Source organism: Emiliania huxleyi, assembly GCF_000372725.1.
Source record: "Emiliania huxleyi CCMP1516 unplaced genomic scaffold EMIHUscaffold_32, whole genome shotgun sequence".
NCBI classification, from domain to species: Eukaryota; Haptophyta; order Isochrysidales; family Noelaerhabdaceae; genus Emiliania; species Emiliania huxleyi.
In genome coordinates, this window is record NW_005199601.1 from 732,716 (window position 1) to 756,239 (window position 23,524).

At 66.7% G+C, this 23,524-nt stretch overlaps 5 protein-coding genes across 5 annotated transcripts in view; 1 reads left to right on the forward strand and 4 right to left on the reverse strand.

Moving 5' to 3' along the window:
* The window catches only part of EMIHUDRAFT_415806 (hypothetical protein), a 6,671-nt gene extending 2,941 nt beyond the window's left edge, over positions 1–3,730 (forward strand). The window contains exons 3-5 of the mRNA XM_005774133.1: positions 2,464–2,777; positions 2,851–3,540; positions 3,586–3,730. Of these exons, the coding sequence (XP_005774190.1) occupies positions 2,464–2,777; positions 2,851–3,540; positions 3,586–3,604 (1,023 nt within the window). The 3' untranslated portion in view covers positions 3,605–3,730. The remainder of the gene's footprint in view (positions 1–2,463; positions 2,778–2,850; positions 3,541–3,585) is intronic.
* Positions 3,731–5,133: 1,403 nt separating this feature from the next.
* EMIHUDRAFT_65228 (hypothetical protein) lies at positions 5,134–7,836 on the reverse strand (the record flags this gene model as incomplete). Its single annotated transcript, XM_005774134.1, is given in 8 exon segments — positions 5,134–5,304; positions 5,530–5,645; positions 5,798–5,954; positions 6,176–6,510; positions 6,613–6,688; positions 7,091–7,203; positions 7,283–7,514; positions 7,528–7,836. Coding segments are annotated over 8 exon segments (1,509 nt in total), but the record flags the coding sequence as incomplete, so codon positions are not given.
* Positions 7,837–13,113: 5,277 nt separating this feature from the next.
* On the reverse strand, positions 13,114–13,293 carry EMIHUDRAFT_310446 (hypothetical protein; the record flags this gene model as incomplete). The annotated part of the gene is made up of 1 exon (XM_005774135.1): positions 13,114–13,293. The coding sequence occupies one exon, from the start codon at positions 13,291–13,293 to the stop codon at positions 13,114–13,116; it is 180 nt and encodes a 59-aa protein (XP_005774192.1).
* Positions 13,294–13,451: 158 nt separating this feature from the next.
* On the reverse strand, positions 13,452–13,988 carry EMIHUDRAFT_435700 (hypothetical protein; the record flags this gene model as incomplete). The annotated part of the gene is made up of 2 exons (XM_005774136.1): positions 13,452–13,562; positions 13,603–13,988. Coding segments are annotated over 2 exons (495 nt in total), but the record flags the coding sequence as incomplete, so codon positions are not given.
* A 5,409-nt stretch (positions 13,989–19,397) lies between these two features.
* EMIHUDRAFT_65190 (hypothetical protein) lies at positions 19,398–20,789 on the reverse strand (the record flags this gene model as incomplete). The annotated part of the gene is made up of 1 exon (XM_005774137.1): positions 19,398–20,789. The coding sequence occupies one exon, from the start codon at positions 20,787–20,789 to the stop codon at positions 19,398–19,400; it is 1,392 nt and encodes a 463-aa protein (XP_005774194.1).
* Positions 20,790–23,524: the final 2,735 nt, after the last annotated feature.

The following is a 23,524-nucleotide window of genomic DNA, read 5'->3' on the forward strand; positions in this document are numbered from 1 at the left end:
CCCTCCCGCCACGAAGATCCTCCCTTGTCCGACCGTCCCTTCCGAGCCCACCCGGCGTCCGAGGAGGGGGTTAGCCCTGTGGAGCCCTCCCGACGCCGATCCGACGGGGACCCCTCCAGCCCTGTGCGCTGTGGGCTGGCGAGCCCTCTCCGGTCGGAGGGGTGGAAGTGGGAGGGCTCGAAGACTGACCTCTCTCGGTCCGGGAGGGTGGAGGGGTGGAAGGTGGAGGGGTGGAGGGGTGGTTGAGCCCTCTTATGATGTATCTTATTCGGACCCCCCCCTTGGCGGCTTGTGATTTTCGTGCGAAGACAGCGAGATCTCGGCCCGCGTCCTCCGCTCGCGCCGGCCGCCCATGCGCTCGCGGGGCTCCCCGACGGCGCTGGCCTCTTGCCGATGGACCCAGCCGAGGTGCCCGACCAGTCGGAGTGGCGCTGACGCGCCGCGCGCGACCACCAGCCAGCTCTTCAGCGCGGTCGAGGACGGTGCGTCGAAAGAGTAGACACTCCAAACAGTTGCCGAGTTTTTTCCCTCTTTTTGAGCGCCGCTGCTGCACACCCAGCCCACCAGTGATACTAGAAGCACCAGATTCACCCCGTCGCGAGCTTGACCGCGACCCCGATGACCGCCCACAGGTGGCTGATCGCGGCCGCCGCCCACGCTGCTTTTCGGCGCCTGGCTCTCAGAGGGCCCCTGCGGCTCTCGCTCGTCGCGCGACCGCCGCCGACATCATGTGCTTGGTCGTCCCCGCCGGCACGGAGCTGCGCCACGTCGAATTGTTCGGCGGCTCGACCGCCGGCGCGCCCACCCTCGCCTCCTGCGCGCCTCACACCCAGAATTCTCCTCGCGCGCGGCCGACAAAGTAGGCACACGACCACCTCCCTCCCACTCACCCCCCCCACGATGCACAGCCCGTCCACTCTCGCCGGCAAGGCGCACGGAACGCCCAATTTGGGCTGGAAATGCCGCCGCCACGGGTTGGTGGCGCCCTCGGCAGCGGGGCAGCGCCACACCGCGCAAACTTGCGCGACAAAAATGCGACCTCTGTCCCTCGTATTCACCCCAGATTTTGCCCTATCCAGGCTCACCCGGTACCGCGAGCGGCGAGCCGCGCCAAGTTTGCTCCATTTGCGACAAGTTCATCCCGCCCGAACGCCGATCTTCGGCCGCCTGGAGGCCCAGGACGGGGCTCGGGACCGGCCAGGTGTGGATTCTCCTCGGCGCTGCGGTGTATCTGCGCGCCCATGGCGCGTTCAGGGGTGCGCCTGAGGTGTGTAGACTGCGGGGCGCCGCGATAGCGCGGCGCCGACGATTGTGTCAGCTCACTGTCACACCGTCGACACGGTCACAGTGTGTGTGCAGTGCGTCCACTCCGGCGACCGTGAGGCCGCCGGTGCTCGCCTATACCGGCCAGTGTGGAGCCCTCAGTGTAGTTGCGTGTTGTACTAGTGATGCTGCACTAGGCGGCCCGTTTTTAGCAAAAACCAGATACCAAATCGCGTGTGGTCGTCGAAAAACCGCATCTTCGCCCGTCTGGGACCTCTTCGTACGGCTCCAAAAACCGCTCCTTAACGACGGCTACGCGGCCCGGCGGTCGATCTGCGCCTTCTCAGCGGTGGAGGGGATGTGGGCGGTACGTGCGTACCGCGTGGTGTTGCGACGGTTTGACGATTGCGACTCCCAGCGTCGAGTTTTCGACCCCACGGAGCCTCTGCTGCTCCGGGGGGGGGGGTCTGCAGACCACCCGGCCGAACTTCAGAGTGGCGGTGCTCCTCAAATACCGCTCAAACGCCCACGATGTTGTGGAGGGGACATATGCTGATGATCCTGGCCCGATTGGTTCGCTCAGAAAGCTTCTGGGCGGTCGCTAAGGTTCGCTCCCCGCACACGGGCCCCGGAATAAGATACATCATACTCTAGCTCTGTCGATATAGCCCTACCCCTCCCGCCGATTTAGGGCCTACCCACCCGCTATGCAGTGCGCAAACGCGACGCACTCGTTGCACGACTCGCCTCGGGCATCTGGATCGACTCAATGTCGCAACCGCAAACATCTGCCTCTGGCTCTGGCTCACAGCATTCATACTCGAAGTAGGTCACGCCCAGGAACGTCACGGGATCTCCAACATTTCGAGGTGCGCCGCGGGAGAAGCCGCACTGCTCTCCGAGTCCCGGGACTGCGAAGCAGTCCGTCCCCTGCGCACCGTCCGTCCAGACGCCGTTCGGGCTCGTGCACCTATTAGGCGTGAGAGATTAGCGAAAATTCTGCGGGAATCGTGGGCAAGTGCGTCTGTTCACAGCTGGGGTGCAAGACGTTGATGGCGGCTCGCGTTGAGAAGCCGTCCAAATCAGTATGCTCGCAAAATGCCTCTTCGCATGTTGAGGTACTTCTTCGGCGGGCCGGAGAAGCCACCTCCTCCGCCTATTGACCCAAAGCCTTGGGACGGCTTCCACCAACTCGTCGAGGTGCCAGACGGCACGACACAAATTCCCCGCAACGCCTTTTACGCCAAGTCGTGCCTGCAACGAGTCACACTCCCGAACTCGCTCGTCTATGTTAGCCAAGGCAGCTTCATGAACTGCAGCGGGCTCCTGTCGATTGTCATTCCTGCCGGCTGCTCTGTCGAGCAGTACGCCTTCCAGAATTGCGGCGTCAGGTCCGTACTCCTTCCCGCCGGCCTCAAGGAGATCAGACAAGGCACGTTCGTCGGATGTAAGAGACTCCGGGACATCAACATTCCCGCCAGTGTGGAGCGCATCCACCGGACCGCCTTCCTCTGGTGCGCGCGCGTGTCTCAAATTCCATATGACACGTCTGTCTCTCCTCCTCAATACCAACGCACTCGACTCCAGGTGCCACGACCTGAACCACATCCGCCTTCCCGACGGCCTCATCAGCATCGGAAGATCGGCCTTCTCCCACAACAGCTCCCTCGCGTCCATCACCTTCCCCGCCAGCCTCACGCTGATCGAGCACAGCGCCTTCTCGAGCTGCAGCGCCCTCAAGCAGGTCGTCGTCCCGACCACCACAGAGATTGCGGACCGCGCCTTCCATCCGTGCACCAGGATCGTCCGCCTCCCACCCGCACGGATGCGCGCGCGGCAGAACTGGCACGCGGCGGTCGACGCGGCGCTCGCCTACAAGCGCTGCCGCCCTCAGCTCTACGGCTGGCTCGAGCGGGCGCAGAACCGGCTCGGGTCCTATGGCCCCGACGGCGCGGCGCGCAAGCGCGACCGCGAGGAGTTTGAGCGCGACCGGCTGCTCTCCCCGTTCGTCACGCGGGCAAGCTCGAGTGAGGAGCATGCTGGCCAAGGGTCGCTAATACGAGCTGCAAGTGCCTCTTCAAGTGGCCTCGTTCCTCGGCCCTCGGTCCGCTTCGCCGCCGGACTCGACGTCGTCGTACGAAACGAGCTACGCGGGGGGGCCGCAGACTCACTTGGAGTGGAGCCTCTACGACGAGAGCGCCGCCCCTCTCGGACAGTTCACCCTCGCCTGCGCGCCTTTGGGGTGGGTGGGTCATTAGGAATGGTCTGTCGGGGCCATCTAGGGGGGGTTTGACGTGGTGACGCCGTCGCTAAGTTGGAGTGCATGTCTGGTGTTTACTAGCTCCGAGTAGAGGGGGCGTTCTGCTGCTAGGGGAAACCCGGAGCGCGGTACTAGCCCCTGACTCTGTCTCTGAGCCGCTGCGCAGTCGGCCTAGTTTGTTTTGTGTTTATTAGCCAAACTGTTAGCCGTCACCCATGTTTGCCCTCGCCCCTCCGTCACGCTGCCTCCTGCTCCTGAGCGGCCGCACATTGCTCGGTAGAGCCGTATACCCCCCCTGCCCTTCTATGTTCTAAAGTCATCCCTGCTGCTAGGGGGGGGGGTCTGACCCCCCCAGCAGCAGAGCGCTGCTGCTGGGGGGGGGGGTCCCGACCCCCCCAGCAGCAGAAGGCATTGGACCCAGCTCTCCCGACTCTTCGCCGCAGCCGCCCCCTCCCACCTCGGCTCGTGTTTTAGCGGTACGCTCGAGGCGGTCGGTTGTGTTCACCGCGCCTTCGAGCCCAATACGCCCTTCGTCGTGTCGAGTGCTTGCGTTTTACTAAAGACTTGTGAATGTGACCATGTGAGTCTATCTTGTACTACCACACTAAAAGCCGTATAGTGAGCCACTCACTCGGGCGTCTCGGCTGACGTTGATCGATCAGCGTTGATCTCCCTAGCCTATCGGTCCCCCGGCGCTCGATCCTCGGATCGCTCGCTCGTCGAAATCGATCGACTGAATCGTAGTACTCTCCGCTGTGCCACGGCGTATGGGCTGCGAGAGCAATACTCCTTGTACCTTGAAGCAGAGGCGCCGCGAGGCACGAGAGGAGAAGAAGAGAGACTGGCGTGCCCCGCGCCCGGCTGGCAGCTGGCTGGCAGTAGGAGGGTACGCCGGTGAGACCACTGCGACCATAAATTCTCGCCACTGGAACGCTAACCGTACTTACTTACAGCTGCTGTCTGTACAGAGATGCCAGCACCCCCCACAGGCAGAGCGCTGCTGCTGGGGGGGGGGGGTCCCGACCCCCCCAGCAGCAGAGCGCTGCTGCTGGGGGGGGGGGGTCCCGGCAGCAAAACGCTGCTGCTGGGGGGGGGGGGGGGGCCGCCCTTAATTTTAAAAGGGAGGGGGGGGACCCAGAAAAGTGGGGCCCCTCCCTGGGAGGGTCCCCTCTTTGAACCTCTCCCCTTTCGGGGCTCGGGGGGGGGTGGTTTTCTTTTTCCCCACTTTTCGGGGGTTTTACTCCCCCCCAGGCTCAGCCCTACACCTGGCCGCATTCTACATTCCTCGCTTTCGCAGCCCGCTTTTTGCGCACATGCCGCGGCATGGTCCCCTTTGGAGGCCACAAAAGAAATTGCCAATTTTTGGCCCCCCAGCCTGCCTCCCCACACATCCCACACAAGTCACAACCCCCCCCCCCCCTTCTGGTTCTGCATTCACTTCCTACATACGTATTTTACTTTCTGAAACTCAGTAACTTCTCAACCCGTCCCTCTAACACACGAACACCTGACCTCCCCCCCACAGAGCTCGCACCTCAGCCTCGCGCTCGCAGTGCTGGCGCGCGTCGAAGCCTGGCTTGCGCCGTCGCTCGGGGCGTCGGCGCTCGCACTCACCAGCGGCGACTGCCCCCGCCCCCGCCGCCGCGGTAGGCTCCGCCGCCGCCGCCGCCGCCTCCGTACCGGCTGGGGCGCCTGCCACGCCCTCGCCCGCCGCCGCCGCCGCGGCGCCCGCGGCCGCCTCCCTTCCTGAGTGGCGCCATGTCGGCGAGCCACTCTGGCGCCTAAGGTAAGGTACAAGGAAGGTAAACGTCTCCACACACAAGGTGGTGGGGAAGAGCCGGGCTAGCCCTCGCGACTTCCCGTCCCGAGACAGGAGCTGGCGCGGTTTGAAAGTGCAAGGCCCAGTGCGCGTGGGTGAGCAGTGTGCGAGCGTGCGTGCGTGCGTGCGTGCGTGCGTGCGTGCGTGCGTGCGTGCGTGCGCGTGCGTGCGTGCGTGCGTGGGCGACCCTCGCCTCCTGCTTGGAGGTGGTGAGCGTGTGGAGCAAGTCGCGCGCGATGTTGCGGTTGGCCGCGTTGAGCATGGTGGTGGCGAGGCCGGTGTTGCCCGCGCGGCCCGTGCGGCCTGTGGGACATGTCTCGGACACGTCAAGGACGTGTCCTGGAAGTGTCTCGCAGCAGCCGGTGCACCACCTGGTCCGCATACCGCCGGATCGGCGAGGTGAAGTGTCTAGGACGTGTCTAGGAAGTGTCTAGGAAGTGTCGAGGACGCTTCACCGATCCGGTGCGTGTAGTCCTCAATGTCGTCGGGCGCGTCGTAGTTGATGACGTGCGTCACCTCGGGCACGTCGATGCCGCGGCCGAGCACGTCCGTGCCGACGAGGACGTTGATCCGCCCCGACTTGAAGTCTCCGAGGGCGCGCTCTCTCGCGCGCTGGTCCTGCGGAGGGGCGAGCGGTGGGGCATGGTGAGGGAGGGGAGAGGGCGAGGGAGGAGGGGAGACAGGGGTGGGGAGGGGGCAGGGCGGTGGGGAGGGGGCAGGGCGGTGGGGAGGGGGCAGGGCGGTGGGGAGGGGGCAGGGCGGTGGGGAGGGGGCGGGGTGGTGGGGAGGGGGCAGGGTGGTGGGCAGAGTCGGGCGAGGGAGGGGACGGAGACGGCGAGAGAGGGAGGTTGTGAGAAGAGGGCGGAGCGGTCCTTGTCGCCGTGCACCGACGCCGCGGGGTGGCCGCACGCGCTCAGCTCGGCCTCAAGTGTGTCGGCGGCGCGCTTCGTATTGACGAAGACGATGGTCTTGCCGGGCACCGCCTGCAGCAGCTCGACCGTCTCGTCCGTCTTGTCGCGGCCCGCAACGAAGACGACCTTTTGGGTGACGGAGAGCGCCGCGCCGCCCACGCGGCCGACCTTGAGCATCAGCGGGTCGACAAGGAAGGAGTTTGCGATGCCGCGCACGGCCTTCGGGAAGGTTGCGGAGAACATAACCGTCTGCCGCCCTGCCGCCTCGCCCTCCGCCTCGCCCTCCTCCTCGCCATAATAGCCCCCGCCGCCCTCACCGCCCTCGCCGCCCTCGCCGCCTCCGCCGCCGTGCCGGCGACGCCCAGCCGGCATATCGGCCTCCTCGACGATTGAGCGGATCTGCGGCTCGAACCCCATGTCGAGCATCCGGTCGGCCTGACAGAGGCCGAGATAGAGATCGGGCGTTTGTTGTGCCGGTGTTGTCGGTGTGTGCGATGTCAAAGCACTGGACTGTCACGTAGAGCCTGTGTGGTGGTGTGTGCGTGCCACAAGAGAGAGAGAGAGAGAGGGAGAGAGAGAGGGAGGGAGAGGGTGTTCATTCGTTGCCCGCTCAACCCGGGAAGGAAGGAGGGAGACTGGGCCCCTCTCATGCCGCCCGGCGCCGCCTCGTCGAGGACCAGAAGTGTCTCGGAAGTGTCTCGGAGGTGTCTCGGAAGTGTCTCGGAGGTGTCTCGGAAGTGTCTCGGAAGTGTCTCCGAGGTGTCTCGGACGTGTCTCCGAGGTGTCTCGGAAGAGTCTCGGACGAGTCTCGGAAGAGTCTCGCGCCTCGTCGAGGACCAGAAACTGCACGGCGCGCAGCGAGACGCGGCCCCGCTGCACCATGTCGTTGATCCGGCCGGGCGTCGCGACGAGGATGTCGCAGCCGCGCTCGAGCTCGCGCATCTGCGCACCTACGTCCCCTCGCCGGACCGGCCGTGATCTCGCGTGATCTCGGCAGATCTCGCCCTCGAGCTCGGCGCATCTGCGCACCGAAGGGCGTCCCGCCGTACGCCACGCAGACGCGCAGGCCGGTGCGGAAGGCAAACTTCTCCGCCTCGGCGTGAATCTGCTGGGCGAGCTCGCGGGTCGGCGCCAAGACCAGGGCGCGGATAGCGACCGGCTCCCCCCTGCCGCGGCGGTACGCGCCGCCGTACCCGCGCGTCCCCTTCCGACTGCCGCTCTGCAGCAGCCGCTTGAGGATCGGGAGCATGAAGGCGAGCGTCTTGCCTGCTCACAGCGGAGAGGTGTGAAGAGGGGGGGGGAGGGGGGGGAGAGCATGGAGGCGGAGTCGTCTCGCCGGAGCCGGTCTGCGCCACCGAAATGACGTCCCCGCCCGCGAGAGCCACCGGCACAGAGTGCGCCTGCACCGGCGTCGGCACCTCAAAGCCGGCGAGGCGAAGGTTGCGCTGCAGGACGCGGCCGCACTCGAGCTCGTCGAAGCGCTCGACCGGCGCCGTCTCTGCCGTGAGCTGCGGCATGCTGCGCGGCAGCTCGACCTCGACCGGGATGTCGGCGTACGATGCGAAGTCGATGCCGGAGGATCGGGCGGCGCCAAAGGCGGCGCGGAAGGCAGCCTCGTCCTCCGCCAGCCCCGCCTCGAAGTCCTCCCCCCCCTCGAGTCCCTGCCACTCCCACACCGCGCCGCCGCCGCGGCCGCCGTTGCTGTCGGGGTGCCACGGAGGCACCCCCCGCCCGCCGGCGCGGGAGGCGGCCGCGGCGCGTGCGACAGGGTCCGGGTTGAGCGTGTTGCACTTGAAGCACCGCGCCTTGGACGCAAACACGTTCGCGCCGCAGCTCGGGCAAGTCCAGTCGCCGGGCTTGGTGGTCCCGCCCTGCGACTGCCGCCGCACGTCGCGCCGGTCGCGAGACGCGGCGCCGCCGCGGTGGCTGTCGTAGCCGCTGGCCCTGCGCTCGCGGAAGCCGCCCTCCCGGTAGCCGCCGCCGTCCCGGTAGCCGCCGCCACCCTCACGGCGATAGCCGCCGCCGTAGCCGCCCGCCGTGCGCTCTCGCACGCGATAGCTGCTGCTGCTGCTGCTGTAGCGGCTGTCTCCCGGCTCCTTCCCATCGTAAGTCCAGGACTCGGCGGCGGCGATGGCTGAACGGCGCGGCCCGATCCGGTGTGCGCGCAGCAGGCTCTTGCTCTGCACCCAGCTGGAGAGCAGCCCACTGCTTTGCCACGCGAGGAGGAGAATGCAGCTCGACGACATGCCTCCACAGGACCGTGCACGCTGGAGCTGCAGAGCTGGAGGGAAAGAATTCGGTCGGGGCGGTCACCGCGGTGAACTTCGGCATGCTGAGCCACTCTTCCTTTGATTACGTTTACGATCTGTGAGTCAGTGAGAGTTCCGATCCGACGGTGTTCGGCGTCCGGACCACGCGAGGGGGGCGACGTGTTATTAACTCATTAATTATAACGTACGTAAAGTACTTCTCCTTGTGATGCGACATGCGTGCGTACCTCGCTTGAAACCCGCTTGTCGTGTCACGAGTCGCCCGTAATACGCGCGATCCGGACGCGCGTGTGTTTCAAGCCGCGTCCGTCGCGACGACGCCGCGGTCCGACACTGTGGAGAAGCGTTTAGAGCCGGCCGAACCGCGAACCGCCCATTTGAGTAGTCAAGCGGATGCGGGCGTGCTAGGCGGCCACGCCTCGACCTTCTTGGGCAGCAGCTGGTTCGACACGTCCTCTCCGTGGCCTAGGCAGCCGCGTTCACCCGTGCCGCAGGTAAAGACGGCGCCGTCGGCAGAGATTGCGAGGCTGTGGCTGCATCCAGCCGAGACAGCGACGACGCGCCGCCCAGCAAAGGCCTCGACCTTCTTGGGCAGCAGCTTGTTCTGCTCGTCGCCGTGGCCCAGCCTGCCATCGACTCCCCTGCCCCAGCTCCAGACACCTCCGTCGGTGGTGAGGGCGAGGCTGTGGAATAGTCCAGCCGACACAGCGACGACGCGCCGCCCCGCAAACGCCTCGACCTTCTTGGGCAGCAGCAGCTGCTGCAGGTCGCCGTGGCCCAACTGGCCATATTCTCCACGGCCCCGCTCCAGACACTGCCGTCAGCGGTGAAGACGAGGCTATGTTCTCCAGCCGACACAGCGACGACGCGCCGCCCAGCAAAGGCCTCGATCTTCTTCGGCATATGCTGGTCATGCTTGTCGCCGTGGCCCAACTGGCCACAGGCTCCATAGCCCCAGCTCCACACCGCGCCGTCAGCGGTGATGACGAGGCTGTTCGCGGATCCAGCCGACACAGCGACGACGTGCTGCCCAGCCAAGGCCTCAACCTGCTTGGGCAGCAGCTGCTCCTCCTCGTCGCCGTGGCCCAACCGGCCAAAGTTTCCTTCGCCCCAGCTCCAGACGGCTCCGTCGGCGGTGAGGGCGAGGCTGTGGTTGATTCCAGCCGCCACAGCGATGACGCGCTGGCCAGCGAAGGCCTCGACCTTCTTGGGCATCAGCAGGTCCTCCTCGTCGCCGTGGCCCAACCGGCCATAGGTTCCATCGCCCCAGCTCCAGACGGCGCCGCCGGCGGTGAGGGCAAGGCTGTGGTCGCCTCCAGCCGAAACACTCACGGCGCGCTCGCCGCCCAGCGTCGACGGGAGGCGGGTCGGCGTGTTGCGCCGTGTCACGCCCTCGCCCTGCCCGAGGAGGCCTGGGCTCCAAGGCTCAGCCGCTCCGCACGACGAGAGCCGCCCCTCGCCGTCGATGAAGACGCTGTGCCATGGGCCTGCCGCCGCCCTCGCCGGCGGGTTGGACTCGCACAGCAGCGCAGCGAAGCACAGCCACCGCACGGCGCAGCCCTCGTCCTCCGGCTGCGCCGGCAGCTCGAAGCCGCGCTCTTGCGCCCACAAGCGGATGCCCTGCACCGCGAGCGAGGCGTGAAAGAGAAGCGAGACGGCCGCGACGCGAGCGATGTCGATGGGGCATTCGAAGCGAGAGAGGGCGCGCACGAGGAGCTCCGTGGGGAGGTCGAGGAGGCGGGCGGGTGGTGGCGTGATTGGCGAGGGCGCGGCGGTGGCGACGGCGGCGAGGCGGCGCGAGCGGCGCGAGCGGCGCGGCAGGGTGGACATCGCGAGGAAAAGAATTACGCCGATCAGAAGAAATACACGTCCGGAGCAACATTCCTAAGAGGGGGAACACAGTTTCGGTAGCCCCCAAGAGCTGTCGAAAAGTCTACTCAGAGCGGTGGTTGAGGCCGATTGCCTCAGCGGAGGCGAGGGCGAGGGCGGCGGAGGCGAGGGCGAGGGCGGCGGCGGCGACGGCGACGGCGACGGCTCGGGGTGCGCTCGCCTGTTGCGACGGCTGCTCCCCCCTCGCCGCCGCCCCGTCTCCTTGCCTCCTCTTCTCACGGACCACAGGGGCTGCACAACAAAAGCACACAAACACCCCCTGCCCCTGCATGGCGTGGCACAGGCGCGTCCTCATCCCCTCCTCCGCTTCTCCTTCCACCCGCTCCGAAATCCGTTCCAGGATGGCGCTAACCACCCCTTCAGCCACTTTCGTAGCCGCAGGTCCGTCTTCCGGCTTCACGTGGAACAGTGTGCGAAATTTACCGCCGCACCCATGACAGGCGGCTAGCGTAGGGAAGCGCTCCGTCCCGAGCGACTCGAGAGGGATCCCCACCGCTTGCCAGTGGCGCGTCACCTGTATCGCCCGCTGCTTGGCCACCCGAGCCACCATCCTCAGGGCGCCTCCCTCCATCCCGAGCAGCGCCCCCGCCATCTCCGCCTCCGCCATTCCCACTAGTCGCAGGAATCGGGGGAGGGCGGCCGGAACCGCTCCGTCGGGGACGGCTTCCTCCGAGGCCTCTCCCGTGCGCACTTGGAGCACTTGGAGTGCAGTTATCAACCTCACGAAAAGAAAGAAAAGAAAGAAGTCAGACACGCCAAACGAGGGATGGGACGAGGACAGGGTCCCACCTGCACGAGCAGGATTTTGGTATCGTCCTCACATGGGCGAAAAATTCTTTTTCTCACCAAGTCCTAGGTCCTTGTACCTACCCGGCCGCCCAGGCCGCCCCCCGGCCCGGTGCGGCAGCAGCCGACGTTTTGCGCTTTCCTTCACCGCACAGGCTTCTGCACGCACACACGGCCCCTCCCACAATGCGCACGAGCGTCAACGACGAGGACAAGCAGCCTCACGGCCATCAGTCGTCGGGCTGGTCGCGCTGGCGACTGCTTCGTTGGTCACTCGCCGTGCTAATCTTGGCGCTGCTCTTCTTCTTCCTCTGCGGCGTCGTCATCCCGTTGCTCCTGTGGTCGCGCGTCAACTTCTGCGCTGTCGAGGCGTGCTCGGCCACGGCAGAGACGACGGGGTACTTTACGCTGCCCGAAGGGAGGGTTGGCTTGGAGCTGTGCGGCCTGCTGGCGGAGCAGAGCGTGCGTAGCGACGGCGTCGTCTACGCCGACCTCACCCTGCTCCTCTTCAACCCGTCCCTCGTCCCGTTTGTCGCGCGCGACGTCTCCGGCGTCGGCCTCGAGCCGGCGCAGCTCGCCTCCTTTGGCAGCCCAGCGGAAACAGCCGCCGGCTCTCTGGCTCGCGGCGCGGCCGGCGCGTGCACCGCTTCCGGCCCCCTTCTCCTACCGGCGCTGAGCTGGTCGTCGCACACGGTGCGCTGCACGGTGGCCGTCGGCGATGCGGCGGCGAGGATGATCTCCGCGTACGCCTCCGAGAGCGAGGTGTCTGTCGGCGTGCGCGCCAGGGCGGTCGTGGCGCCAGCCTTTGCGCCGGGCCTGGTCATGAATGAATGTTGGGCCGTCAATGGATGATGAGTTGCTATCAGGCGCCAGCCTTTGCGCCGGGCCTCGCGCTGACGCAGCGCACGTCCGCAAGCAACGAGGCCCCTCCTCCCGCGCACTCCCTCCCTCCCTCTCTCTCTCCTTCTCTCCTTCTCTCCTTCTCTCACCCACACCCCTCATTCTCTCACCACCAGCGCAACCCCTCGCCTGACCGTCGCGACGTCGCTGGTAGGTCCTCAAGCTCACGCGAGGCGCCAAAACCAGCCGCGCGGCCGCGGACGCGGCGGAAGCGGCGGCGGAGGTTGCGGCTGAGTGGGGCTGCCGCAAGTGCGGCGAGCTGACTTGCGCAGACCCGCGGCCGAAGGGCAAGGGGGTGCGGTGGAGCTCGACGACGGTGGACCGGAAGGGGGGCGCTTGCCCCTCCCTGCTCGACCTGCCCTCGCTGCGCGTGGACGAGGCGCGTTGCGTCGGCCGCACCTCGGCTGCACCTCGGCTGCACCTCGGCTGCACCTCGGCCGCACCTCGGCTGCACCTCGGCTGCACCTCGGCTGCACCTCGGCCGCACCTCGGCCGCACCTCGGCTGCACCTCGGCTGCACCTCGGCCGCACCTCGGCTGCACCTCGGCCGCACCTCGGCCGCACCTCGGCTGCACCTCGGCTGCACCTCGGCCGCACCTCGGCCGCACCTCGGCTGCACCTCGGCCGCACCTCGGCTGCACCTCGGCTGCACCTCGGCTGCACCTCGGCTGCACCTCGGCCGCACCTCGGCCGCACCTCGGCCGCACCTCGGCCGCACCTCGGCCGCACCTCGGCCGCACCTCGGCCGCACCTCGGCTGCACCTCGGCTGCACCTCGGCTGCACCTCGGCTGCACCTCGGCTGCACCTCGGCTGCACCTCGGCTGCACTTCCGGCTGCTCGGCAGGTGCGCTACGACGCCCTCGGCTGGGTCGGGCGCGGGCTGGTCGAGGAATGACGCGTCTTCTTGTGAACACGCCCCGCGCCTCGGCCGTCTCTTGCGGACGCCCTGCCGGAGCCTGCCGCTAGGTAACGCGGCTGCGTGGCGCGAGAAAGTGGACGGAGACGAGCAGCCATCACAGTGGCAGTCGCCAAGAGTAGGACCTCGGCTGCGCCACGCGGAGGAGGGGGAGAGGGAGAGGAAGAGGACGCAGTAGCGAGGGTGGTGAAGAGTAGGACCTCGATTGCGTGACGCTCGGCATCGGCAGCCCGCTCGCAAAGGGGGCGGGCACGGTGGGCGAGGCGGGGCTAGGCATCGGGCAGGCGGGCCAAGCACTGCCCCAAGCCACCAAGCACTGCCCCAAGCCACCAAGCACTGCCCCAAGCCACCAAGCACTGCCCCAAGCCACCAAACCAAGCACTGCCCCAAGCCACCAAGCACTGCCCCAAGCCACCAAGCACTGCCCCCAGCCACCAAGCACTGCCCCAAGCCACCAAGCACTGCCCCAAGCCACCAAGCACTGCCCCCAGCCACCAAGCACTGCCCCAAGCCACCAAGCACTGCCCCCAGCCACCAAGCACTGCCCCAAGCCACCAAGCACTGCCCCAAGCCACCAAGCACTGACCCAAGCCACCAAGCACTGCCCCAAGCCACCAAGCACCGGCCCAAGCCACACCAAGCACCGCCCCAAGCCACCTCGGACAGGCTCGGCTCTCTCTTCTTTCCTGTCTCTTCTTTCCTGTCTCTTCTCTCCTCTCTAGTCTCTGCCCTCCTCGCCCTTCTCTCTCCTTTCCTCTCTCTCCCCTCCCTCCTCTCGCTTCTTCTCTCTTCGCCAGTCTGTCTCCATCGGCCTTCTTTCCCTCGGACAGGCGGGGCTAGGCATTGGAATCGGCGGCTCTGAGGCCGCTGTCGGCGCTGGCGCCGCGGGGATCGACATCGCAAAAGGCGTCGGCGTCGGCCTGTTCGCGTGGGCCTCGCAGGCAGCGTACAGCCTAGACGCAGAGTATCCTTGCACCCCGACTCTCTGCGCTCCGCCGTCCTCCTCCGGTATGCGCAGCCCCTCGTGTGCCATGCGATGCTGCGTGCGATGCTGCCTAGCAGCTGCGCGCGTATTGGCGTCCTCCGGCTAGCACTTGCGACGACATTGCCTCATCTCTCCTCCGCCGCACTCCGCGGTATTCACGGTCTTCGTAGCCCGACGTACCCTCGCGAGGGCCTCAGCTGCGAGCACACGGCGCGAGACCGTACCCCCCCCCCCCCTCCCCCCTCTAACCTCGGCGCATGCGTGACGCAGGCGGCCCAGCCGAGGTCGAGGCCCGACGCGAGGCGGCGAGACCTCCTCGACTCGCTGCCACTGCCGCCGCCGCCGCCGTCGCCGCCGCCGCCGCTGCCGCCGCCGCCCCCGTCGCCACACCCGCCTCGCCCACCGCCGCCGCCGCTTCGCCCGCCGCCGCCCCGGCCCTCTGCCGGCTCCGTGCAAGTGAGCGCCGCGTCGTCGGAGCTGCTCTCGCTGGACGGGCTCGGCGGGCTCGGGCTGCAGGCGCTCTGCGCACCTCGGCTGCCCCTCGGCTGCACCTCGGCTGCCCCTCGGCTGCACCTGGCTGCACCTCGGCTGCACCTCGGCTGCACCTCGGCTGCCCCTCGGCTGCACCTCGGCTGCACCTCGGCTGCACCTCGGCCGCACCTCGGCTGCACCTCGGCTGCACCTCGGCTGCACCTCGGCTGCACCTCGGCTGCACCTCGGCGCATCTTAGCGCATGTCGACGCATGTCGGCGCAGCGCATGCCCGGCTGTATCTCGGCTGCACCTCGGCTACACTTCGGCTGTATCTCGGCGCATCGCACACCCCGGCCCCCTTGGCTTGCAGGTAATCCCGAGCTCGTGCTACGACCGCACCGCCACAAACTCGCACCCGATCTACGCGCTGCCACTCACGCTGCGGCTCTTCAACCCCACCATGCTGCACGCCACCCTCGAGAGCAACTCGCAGATCCTCGTCCGGCGGAGTAGAAGCGGGAGACGTCCCCTTGCTAGTCCGACTGGCACTCGAGGACGACGCGGCTTCGGCGGTATTCCGCTGTATCCCGCGCGGTGTTCGCTGTACTCGCACCCCTCGTACTCACGCGTGCTCTGAAGACACGGCGCGAGGCCGCATTCCCGCCCTGACGTCGGCGTATTCACACTGCAGTATTCACACTGCAGGTCCGGCGGGCTCAGCCCTCGTATTCACACCCCTCGTATTCACACTGCAGGTCCGGCGGGCGCAGCCGCGCGTAGCGGCCGAGGCGGCCGAGGCGGCTGCGGCGGCTGCGGCGGCTGCGGCGGTCGAGACGGTCGGCTCTGGCGAGGCCGGGAGTGCGGGTTTCAAGCCAGTGGCAGGGCTGGTTGGTGTCGGCTCGCTCGCCGCGCCCGTGCGCGTCGGGCCTCGCTCCTCGGCGACGGTGGCGCTGGTCGTCGACTTGCGCGGTCTGTTGCTCGACATGCGCGAGCTCAACGACGCGCTGGGCGAGCTGGAGGGCGAGGTCCTGTTGGTCGACACGCGCGTCCGTTTGTCGGCGCTGGGAGTCACACTCCGCCTCGACATCCCCGCGGCGGCCAACATCTCGCTGAGCAACATGCGCTAGCGACGTTGCGGGGCGCGGCGACGTGCGGCGGGAATCGCGCCATATACTCGAATCTCGTCCAATGCGTGTGATGGTGTGTGGGACAGACGTTGTTGTCCTATGCGCGGGGCTTCCGGCGGGGACCGAAGACGGAACCGCCGCCGCCGCCGTCCAATTCGCGTGTCGGGAGCGAGACCCGATTGTCGGCGGAGTTTATCGGCACACACGGTCACGGAGCCGGGAGGCTCCGGCTCACGACACATTGGGCTAAGGTAAGGTAAGGTAAGGTAAACTTCAGTGCACCCAGTCTCTCTGCGCAAAGTGCCCGCCGTTCTCCATGGCGCGCGTAGCTATGACAGGGACCGCGGCCGCGGACCCGGTGGCGGACGGGGCTGGCGCGCAAGCGCCGGCCACCGTCGTGCCGCCGGGGATGCGCAGCGGACCCTGGAATAGCTACGATAAGGCGCAACTGGAGGACGCGGTGGGTGTCGCAAGGTTGTTCGGTGCGTCCTGTGTCAGGGTGATAAGGCCTGGCTACGCGACCATCGAGGTCGACCTGAAGCACGAAAAGGCCGCGGGCGACCGCGAGTCGGTGAAGGCGGCGGAGCGCTCGTACATCGAGCGCACCGCGCCGAAGAAGAAGGAGCTCACAGATGAGCAGCTTGCGGCAAAGGCCGCGTCTCGCAAGGCCAAGAAGAACCGGCAGAAGGAGCGCCGGGCGAAGGAGGCTGGCGAGCGCGCGGCCGCGAGCGAGGCCGAGCGCGTGGAGCGCCCGCGCGCGCAGCTACGCGCGAACATCGAGTACGTGATGGACGGGCTACGGTCTGCAGCTGCGCGGGCGCGCAGCCAGGCCGGGTCCAAGACTCGGGTCACATATTCGCTGCCCCCAGAGAGGGACGACGGATATCGGCGCGGCCCTAGCGTGGTGTGCGCCACGGTCCCCCAGGGCACCGTGGCGACGACCGTCGCCTCGGACTGGCTCGCGAACGAGCTGGCCGAGCACGGAGAGATTGATGCGGCATGCCGCGACAAATATGTCATGCACCTGATGACGGCCGCCGGCGCCTCGGCGCCGGCCGACGCCGTGTTCAGGTTCACGGCTGGCGAGGCGATGCAGACCGAGGACGACGACGAGGACACCGGCTCCGAGGAGTATTCCGACGACAAGGCGTCCGACTAGCTGGCTTCACCCATATCTTACCCTCTGCCCCCCCCTCCTGCTACCCCCCAGGCTAGATGTAGTCACAGATAGCCCCACACAGCCCCTTACCCCTTCACCCTCGCCTCGCTGCTTGGTGTTTCTGAACACGTAGACGACCACGCTGTGGGGGTTGTGTTATAGGAGTAGGAGTGGGGTGCAGGTTGTGCTCACCCACGGCACCGGGCCGGTGCTTGCACTTTGAATGCCGTGGGGCTCCTGCCCGTGTCCGGGCGTGGAGATGCGAGGGTCGCCCCCCCTTGCCCCACCACTTTGTGTGTGTGGAGACGTTTACCTTACCTTACCTTAGGTAAACTTCTCCACACACACGAGGTGGTGGGGCAAGGGGGGGCAACCCTCGCGCTAGACGTGGGCTAAGGTAAGGTAAGGTACGCTCTAAGGTAAACTCTTCTCCACACACACGAGGTGGTGGGGCAAGGGGGGGCAACCCCCTCGCGTCTCCACGTCTAACGACAGGAGCCCCACGGCATTCAAAGTGCAATTTTTACATTGGGCTTTTGGCACTGTGAAGAGCGACCAAGAGAAATACCTTAGCTTCGCAAGATACCCCAAATTGACCCTATTCTGACTGGGTTGTAATAAAGTTTGAACCACACGCGCGGCGCGAGGCCTTGCGCCCCATCGCCAGTGGAAACCCGCACCCGCGCGCCCGCACCGTCGCTGTACGTCGTGCTCCACAGCCGCAGGGTCTGTTGCTCTCTGCCGAGCTCGCGCGGCGGTCCCGCCGGGCCCCGCGCCCTTGCCGCCCGGCCGTGGAGAGGCTCAGCGCAGCTCGATGCCGCGCTCCTCGCACACGGCCACCAGCTCTGGCGGCTTGTTCGTGCTGCCCACCCAGAGCATCTGCACGCGAGGGGAGGCGCGATGGGCATTCGGCGGGGGAGGGGCGTGTGGCGAGGGGTGGCGTCTCGCGCCTTCAAGCTCGGGGCGGCCCCCTTCACGAACCAGCCATCCTTGAGGGCGGCGGCCAGCGCCTTGAAGCCCTCGTCGCCAATCTTGTTGCCGCTGAGCTGGAGCACCTTGAGCCGCGGCGCTGCCCCGCTCGCAAGGACCTCCGCCACAGCTGCGCCGCCTCTGCGTCGCCCCAGCCGAGGCCGCCGTAGTTCAGACTGGTCGCCTCGCCAAACTGCTCCTGGAAGGCGGCCTCGTACAGCCGCTTCACGAGCGGCTTGTCGTCCTTGCCGTTGGTGAAGCTCTTCGTCTCCAGCTCCGCCGCGATGGAACGCAGACGGCAGCAGCGGAGGGCGCCGGCCACCGTCCTGGATGCAGTCGAGGATGAATCTGTCGCGGTCGTACTCCTCGCCGTCGCGCATCTTGCCGAGGTCGAGCGAGAGGACGCTGGACTTGGTGAGGCTGGCCCAGCTCTGCTCAGTGAAGCACCAGCCGCGGTCAAAGTACGCAGCCACGTTGGTGCCCTCGGCCTGGTCCTCCGCCTTGTGGCCGTCCGGGAAGGAGGTCAGCCGCAGCACCCAAGTGCGCGGGTGGGAGTAGAGCGTGCCGAGGCAGCGCAGCCCCTGCTTGAAGAGCGCGTTCTGCTCGTCGGTGCGCATGCCGTTGGGGGGGTCGGGGTGCTGGTGCAGCGAACCGAAGTCCCAAAAGACGCCGAGCCGCGGGATGAGGTCGGGACGGCTGAGCAGGGCCTTGAGCGCCCTCGCGACGCGGGCGAGGTTGGCTCCGCGCGGGTCGGGGTGGTCCTTGGTCAGCCACGGGTAGGAGAGCGCTCCGACGGGAAGGCAGCCACGTAACACCATCACTCCCTGTGCTCGCCGCCATTGATTGATAGGCTGAAGAAGGCGATGGAGGCGCTCAAGAAGGGGTTCGGGTACTACGGACTGATCCTGTATCAAAGGATGCGACAAGTTGTATGGCGATAAATCGGAGGGATCCGGAAAGAAGATGACGTGTGTGTGTGCGCCTTGATTGGCATCCGCCGCGTGAACTCCCGTAGAAGCTCGCGAAGAGCGGATTTGGAGCGCCGCGCCGGACAGCAGTGTTCACCCTCGGTCCAGGTGATAGCCCTGGATGGGCAATGCATTCGCCTACTTGGGCCTCAGATCGCCCGACCGCGTCCCGGTGCTCTGTGGTCGGATTTGTGACGCCGCCGCACCGCGCCGCGGCCGGGGGCCCTCCGGAGGACGAGGATGGCCGTGACGGACCGGGACGAGCTCTGGGAGGTTCAGTGTCAGTGAGTATATTGTAGAGGCCACCCATGTGCACAATATCTTGAATGAGAGCTAAGCCAGGGGAGGCGATGCCGGGGCCGTACAGCAGCTTGATGGTGCTTCGCCGGCGTAGAAGCGGCCGCGGAGGGCTCCGGGTGTCTGAAAAAGACGGATTTACGTGGGCTGTGGGAGATATACTGTCGACTCAAACGACACTGTGGCGTAATCCTCTCATATATGGCTAAATATTTACCGAGCCGTTTTAAGTTCCACTGCTACGACTGGAGATATATCGAGATTTGGTCCTCAGGACCCTTATGAAGCAAAAGGGTTAACGTTTGACAACCCTACTCGAGGTCAAGACAACAGTCAGTCTAATTCCATCCTGCGCCGTCTAATTCCCCCTTCCCCCTGCGCCGTCTCCGCTCTCAGAGCACACTCACATCCTGAGCTCGAACCCTACCCGCCCGCTCACCGCATCTCGAATCACTCCCTCCCCCTCGTCGCCCAAACCGTTGGCGCAAAGATCGAGGGTGGTCAGCACCCCGTTGCCGCGCAGCGCCTCGCCGATCGCCGTGGCGCCCTCGTCCCCGATGTGGTTACCGCGGAGGTTGAGCTCTTTCAGCACCTCGTTGCCCGCAATCAACGACGCGATCACGATGGCTGAGGCGCGTCCGAGGTCGTTGCTCGAGAGGTCGAGGGACTCGACCGGGTCGGTGCCGCGCAGCTCCGGCAGGTCAAGCTCGTCGCCGTCGAGCTCCAGCTTGGTCAGCACCCCGTTGACGCGCAGAGCGGATGCCAGCGCCTTGGCGCCCTCGTCGCCGATCTGGTTGTAGTAGAGGTTCAGGTTGGTCAGCACCCCGTTGCCGCGCAGCGCCTCGGCGATCGCAGCGGCGCCCTCGTTGCGGATCTGGTTTTCGCGGAGGTTGAGGTCGGTCAGCACCGCGTTGACTCGAAGAGCGGATGCCAGCGCCTTGGCGCCCTCGACGCCGATGATGTTGTCGAAGAGGTTCAGGTTGGTCAGCACCTTGTTATCCTTGAGGGCCTCTGCAAGCGATGTGATGCCAGCGGCCGAGTAGGTACCCCGGCCCGAGTCATCAAGACCGCACAGCCTGTTGCTGCTAAGGTTCAAACTGGTCAGCACCCCGTTGACGGCGAGCGCCTTGCCGATCGCGACGCCACCCTCGGGGCCGATCTTGTTGTAGTAGAGGTTCAAGTCGGTCACCACCCCGTTGACGCGCAGAGCGGAGGCCAGCGCCTTGGCGCCCTCGTCGCCGATCTCGTTCCAGCCGAGGTGCAGGTTGGTCAATACCGCGTTGCCGCGCAGCGCCTCGGCGATCGCGGCGGCGCCCTCGTAGCAGATCTTGTTGTTGCAGAGGTTGAGGTTGGTCACCGCGTTGACGCGAAGAGCGGATGCTAGCGCCTTGGCACCCTCGTCGCCGACGTTGTTCTCGCAAAAGACGAGCTCGGTCAGCACCCCGTTGCCGCGCAGCGCCTCGGCGATTGCGGCGGCGCCCTCGTCGCCCATCTCGTTCGACGTGAGGGAGAGGGATTTCAGCACCTCGTTGCCCCGTAGCGCCTCAGCGATCGCAGCGGCGCCCTCTGAGCCAATCTCGTTGTAGCCGATCTTGAGAGTTTTCAGCACCCCGTTGACGCGAAGAGCGGATGCTAGCGCCTTGGCGCCCTCGTCGCGGATGTTGCAGGCCTGGAGGTCCAACTTGGTCAATACCCCGTTGATCTCGAGCGCCTTGGCGATCGCAAGTACGCCCGTCTGCACTACGTCGACCAGCTTCAGGTCGCCGTCAGAGTCCACGCCCGTGCTCACGACCATCTCGCGCCCCTCGTAGATCACCTTAGCCCCGACCTCCTTGGACTCGCCCTCGACCTCGCTCGCCTTGATCCAGCCGGACTCCCCGCGGATGTTGTTAAGGGACAGATCGAGTTTGGTCAGGACCGCACTGCCCGACACGTACTCGGCGATCTCTGCGGCGCCAGTTGGGCCGATGCTGCAGCCAGCCAAGCCCAGCGAGGTGAGCTTGTTGCGCTGCCTCTCGATGCGCACAATGCTGAGGGCCGCCTCCTCGGTGAGGTCGTTCAAGCCCAGATCCAAGGAGGTCAATACCCCGTTGACGGGCAGAGCGGAGGCCAGTGCCACGGCGCCCGCGTCGTCGATGCCGTTGCGGGCGAGGTTAAGCTCGGTCAGCACCCCGTTGACCTCGAGGGCCTTGGCGATCGCGAGTACGCCCGTCTGCACGTCGACCAGCTTCAGGATATCTTCGGAGTTCACGCCCACGCTCACAACCATCTCGCGCCCCTGGTAGATCACCTTAGCCCCGACCTCCTTGGACTCGCCCTCGACCTCGCTCGCCTGGACCCAGCCGGTCTCGCCGCCGATCTTGTTGTCCGCCAGGTTCAGGTCGGTCAGCACCACATTGCCCGCAACCAGCGACGCGATCACAATGGCCGAGGCGGGGCCGAGGTGCTTGCCCGAGAGGTCGAGGGATGCCACCGGGTCGGTGCCGCGCAGCTGTGGCAGGTCGAGCTGGTGGCCGTCGAGGCTGAGTGTTTTCAGCACCCCGTTGCCGCGCAGCGCCTCGGCGATTGCGGCGGCGCCCTCGGCGCGGATGTTGATGCTGTCGAGCCAGAGGTTGGTGAGCACCCCGTTGCCACGCAGAGCCGCGCCGATCGCCTTTGCGCCCTCGTCGCCGATGTAGTTGCGGGAGAGATCGAGCGTTTTCAGCACCTCGTTGCCCGCAATCAGCGACGCAATCACGATGGCCGAGGCGGGCCCGAGGCCCTCGTCTGACTCTGAGAGGTCGAGGGATGTCGCCGGGTCGGTGCCGCGCAACTTTGGCAGGTCGAGCGCGCTGCCGTCGAGGTTAAGCTTGGTCAGCAGCTTGTTGCGCGTAACCAGCGATCCGATCACGATGGCCGAGGCGGGCCCGAGCCCCTTGCCTGAGAGGTCGAGGGATGTCACCGAGTCGGTGCCGCGCAGGTCAAGCTCGTGGCCGTCGAGGTTCAGCTTGGTCAGCACCTCATTGACCGAAAGCCCCGCCGCGATGACGGCAGCCGATGCGGGCCCGAGTTTCTCGTTCGATAAGTTGAGCGACAGCACCGCCTCGCGCCCGTTGAGCTGCAGCGGGTTGAGCGGCATCGCCCCCTCCTCGCCCATGCTCAGCACGATGAGCGTGCGCGTCGTCCGCACCACGCCGAGCAGCGCCTCCCGCACGCGACCGCACGCCTTGTCCCAGTCAAGCGTCAGCGACGTCAGCGCCGACGGCTCCGATTCCATCCACGCGACCACTGTTCCCACCATCACACCATCGTCGCCAAGGTCGTACCCCGTCAAATCGACACCACTGGCCTGCAGCGGCAATACCGCATCCATCGCCGCGGCAAGCCCGCCGCCGCTGTGCTGCATCGTCGCCGCGAGCATCACCAAGCGCTTCACCTTGAGCGCGTCGCCCACCGCCGCTTGGAAGTGCACGTCAGAGTTGTACGCCTCAGCCTCGTCGCCGAGCGGCGCCTCGAGCCGCTTGTCCGCCGCGCCCCCCGCATCCGCGCATCGATCGAGGCCGAGCCGGATGCGCACTAGTTGCGACGCCTCCTCCGCCTCCTCCTCCGCCACCCCCCGGCGCACCTCCGCCGCCATCTGCGCGCCCATGTCGGTGAGCAGCTTCTTGCGCTTGCCCGCCACCTGCTCGAGCGTGAGCGAGGCCATGTTGATGGAGAAGCTGCACTGGACGACGAGCGTGCTGCCCTCCACGCCCGTCGAAAGCACCTGCAGGCCCATGAGCGGCGGCAGCAGCGTCTCCTTCTCGTGTGGGTACTGCGAGAGCCACGTGATGTCGGCGCCGCGGTCGATCATGCCCATCACGAGCTGGAGCACCGTCGACGCCTTGCCCTCCGCGTAGTGCACCGCCTGCGCGCGGTCGGTGGTGGTCGACGAGAAGCCGTACTCGACGCCGCCGCGGAAGCCGAGTGCGTCCGGCGTGAAGAAGCCTTCCGGGAGCGTGGCGCCCGTCCAGCCGCGGAAGAGTGGCGTGATCCTGGTCAGCTTTGACAGCTTGACAATGATCGAGTTGATCGCGTGGATGGTGGTCGAGTACTGGTTGTGCCACGTCCAGCGCACTGCGCCCGAGGGCTCGCCTTTGCCCGCCGCCGTCGCAGCCCACTCACCGAGGTGAAGCCAGCCGCACTTCTTCTGCAGAAAGGGCACCTGCTCCATCGAGGCGTACACCAGCAGCACCGCGCCGTCGGCACCGCGCGCTGAGGAGAAGCGGAGGACGCCGTTGTACTTCTCGTACATCGGTCCCGTGTACAGCCGGCCAGCGATGAGCTCCTCCAACGTGAGCGGCGCCTGCCCCGCCTTCTCGAGCTTCGGGTTCATCTCGTCCGCCATCTTCTTCTCGTAGACCAAGAGCGGCTCCGGCTTGCGGCACCACTCGCGGTGAGCCGTGCGGAAGTCGCCGCCACGCTCCGCGTAGCGGCCATCCTGGTCCTCGACCGGCGCGACGACAAACTCCCACTCGAGCTTGGAGGTCGCGCCCTCGATGCCGTTGGAAG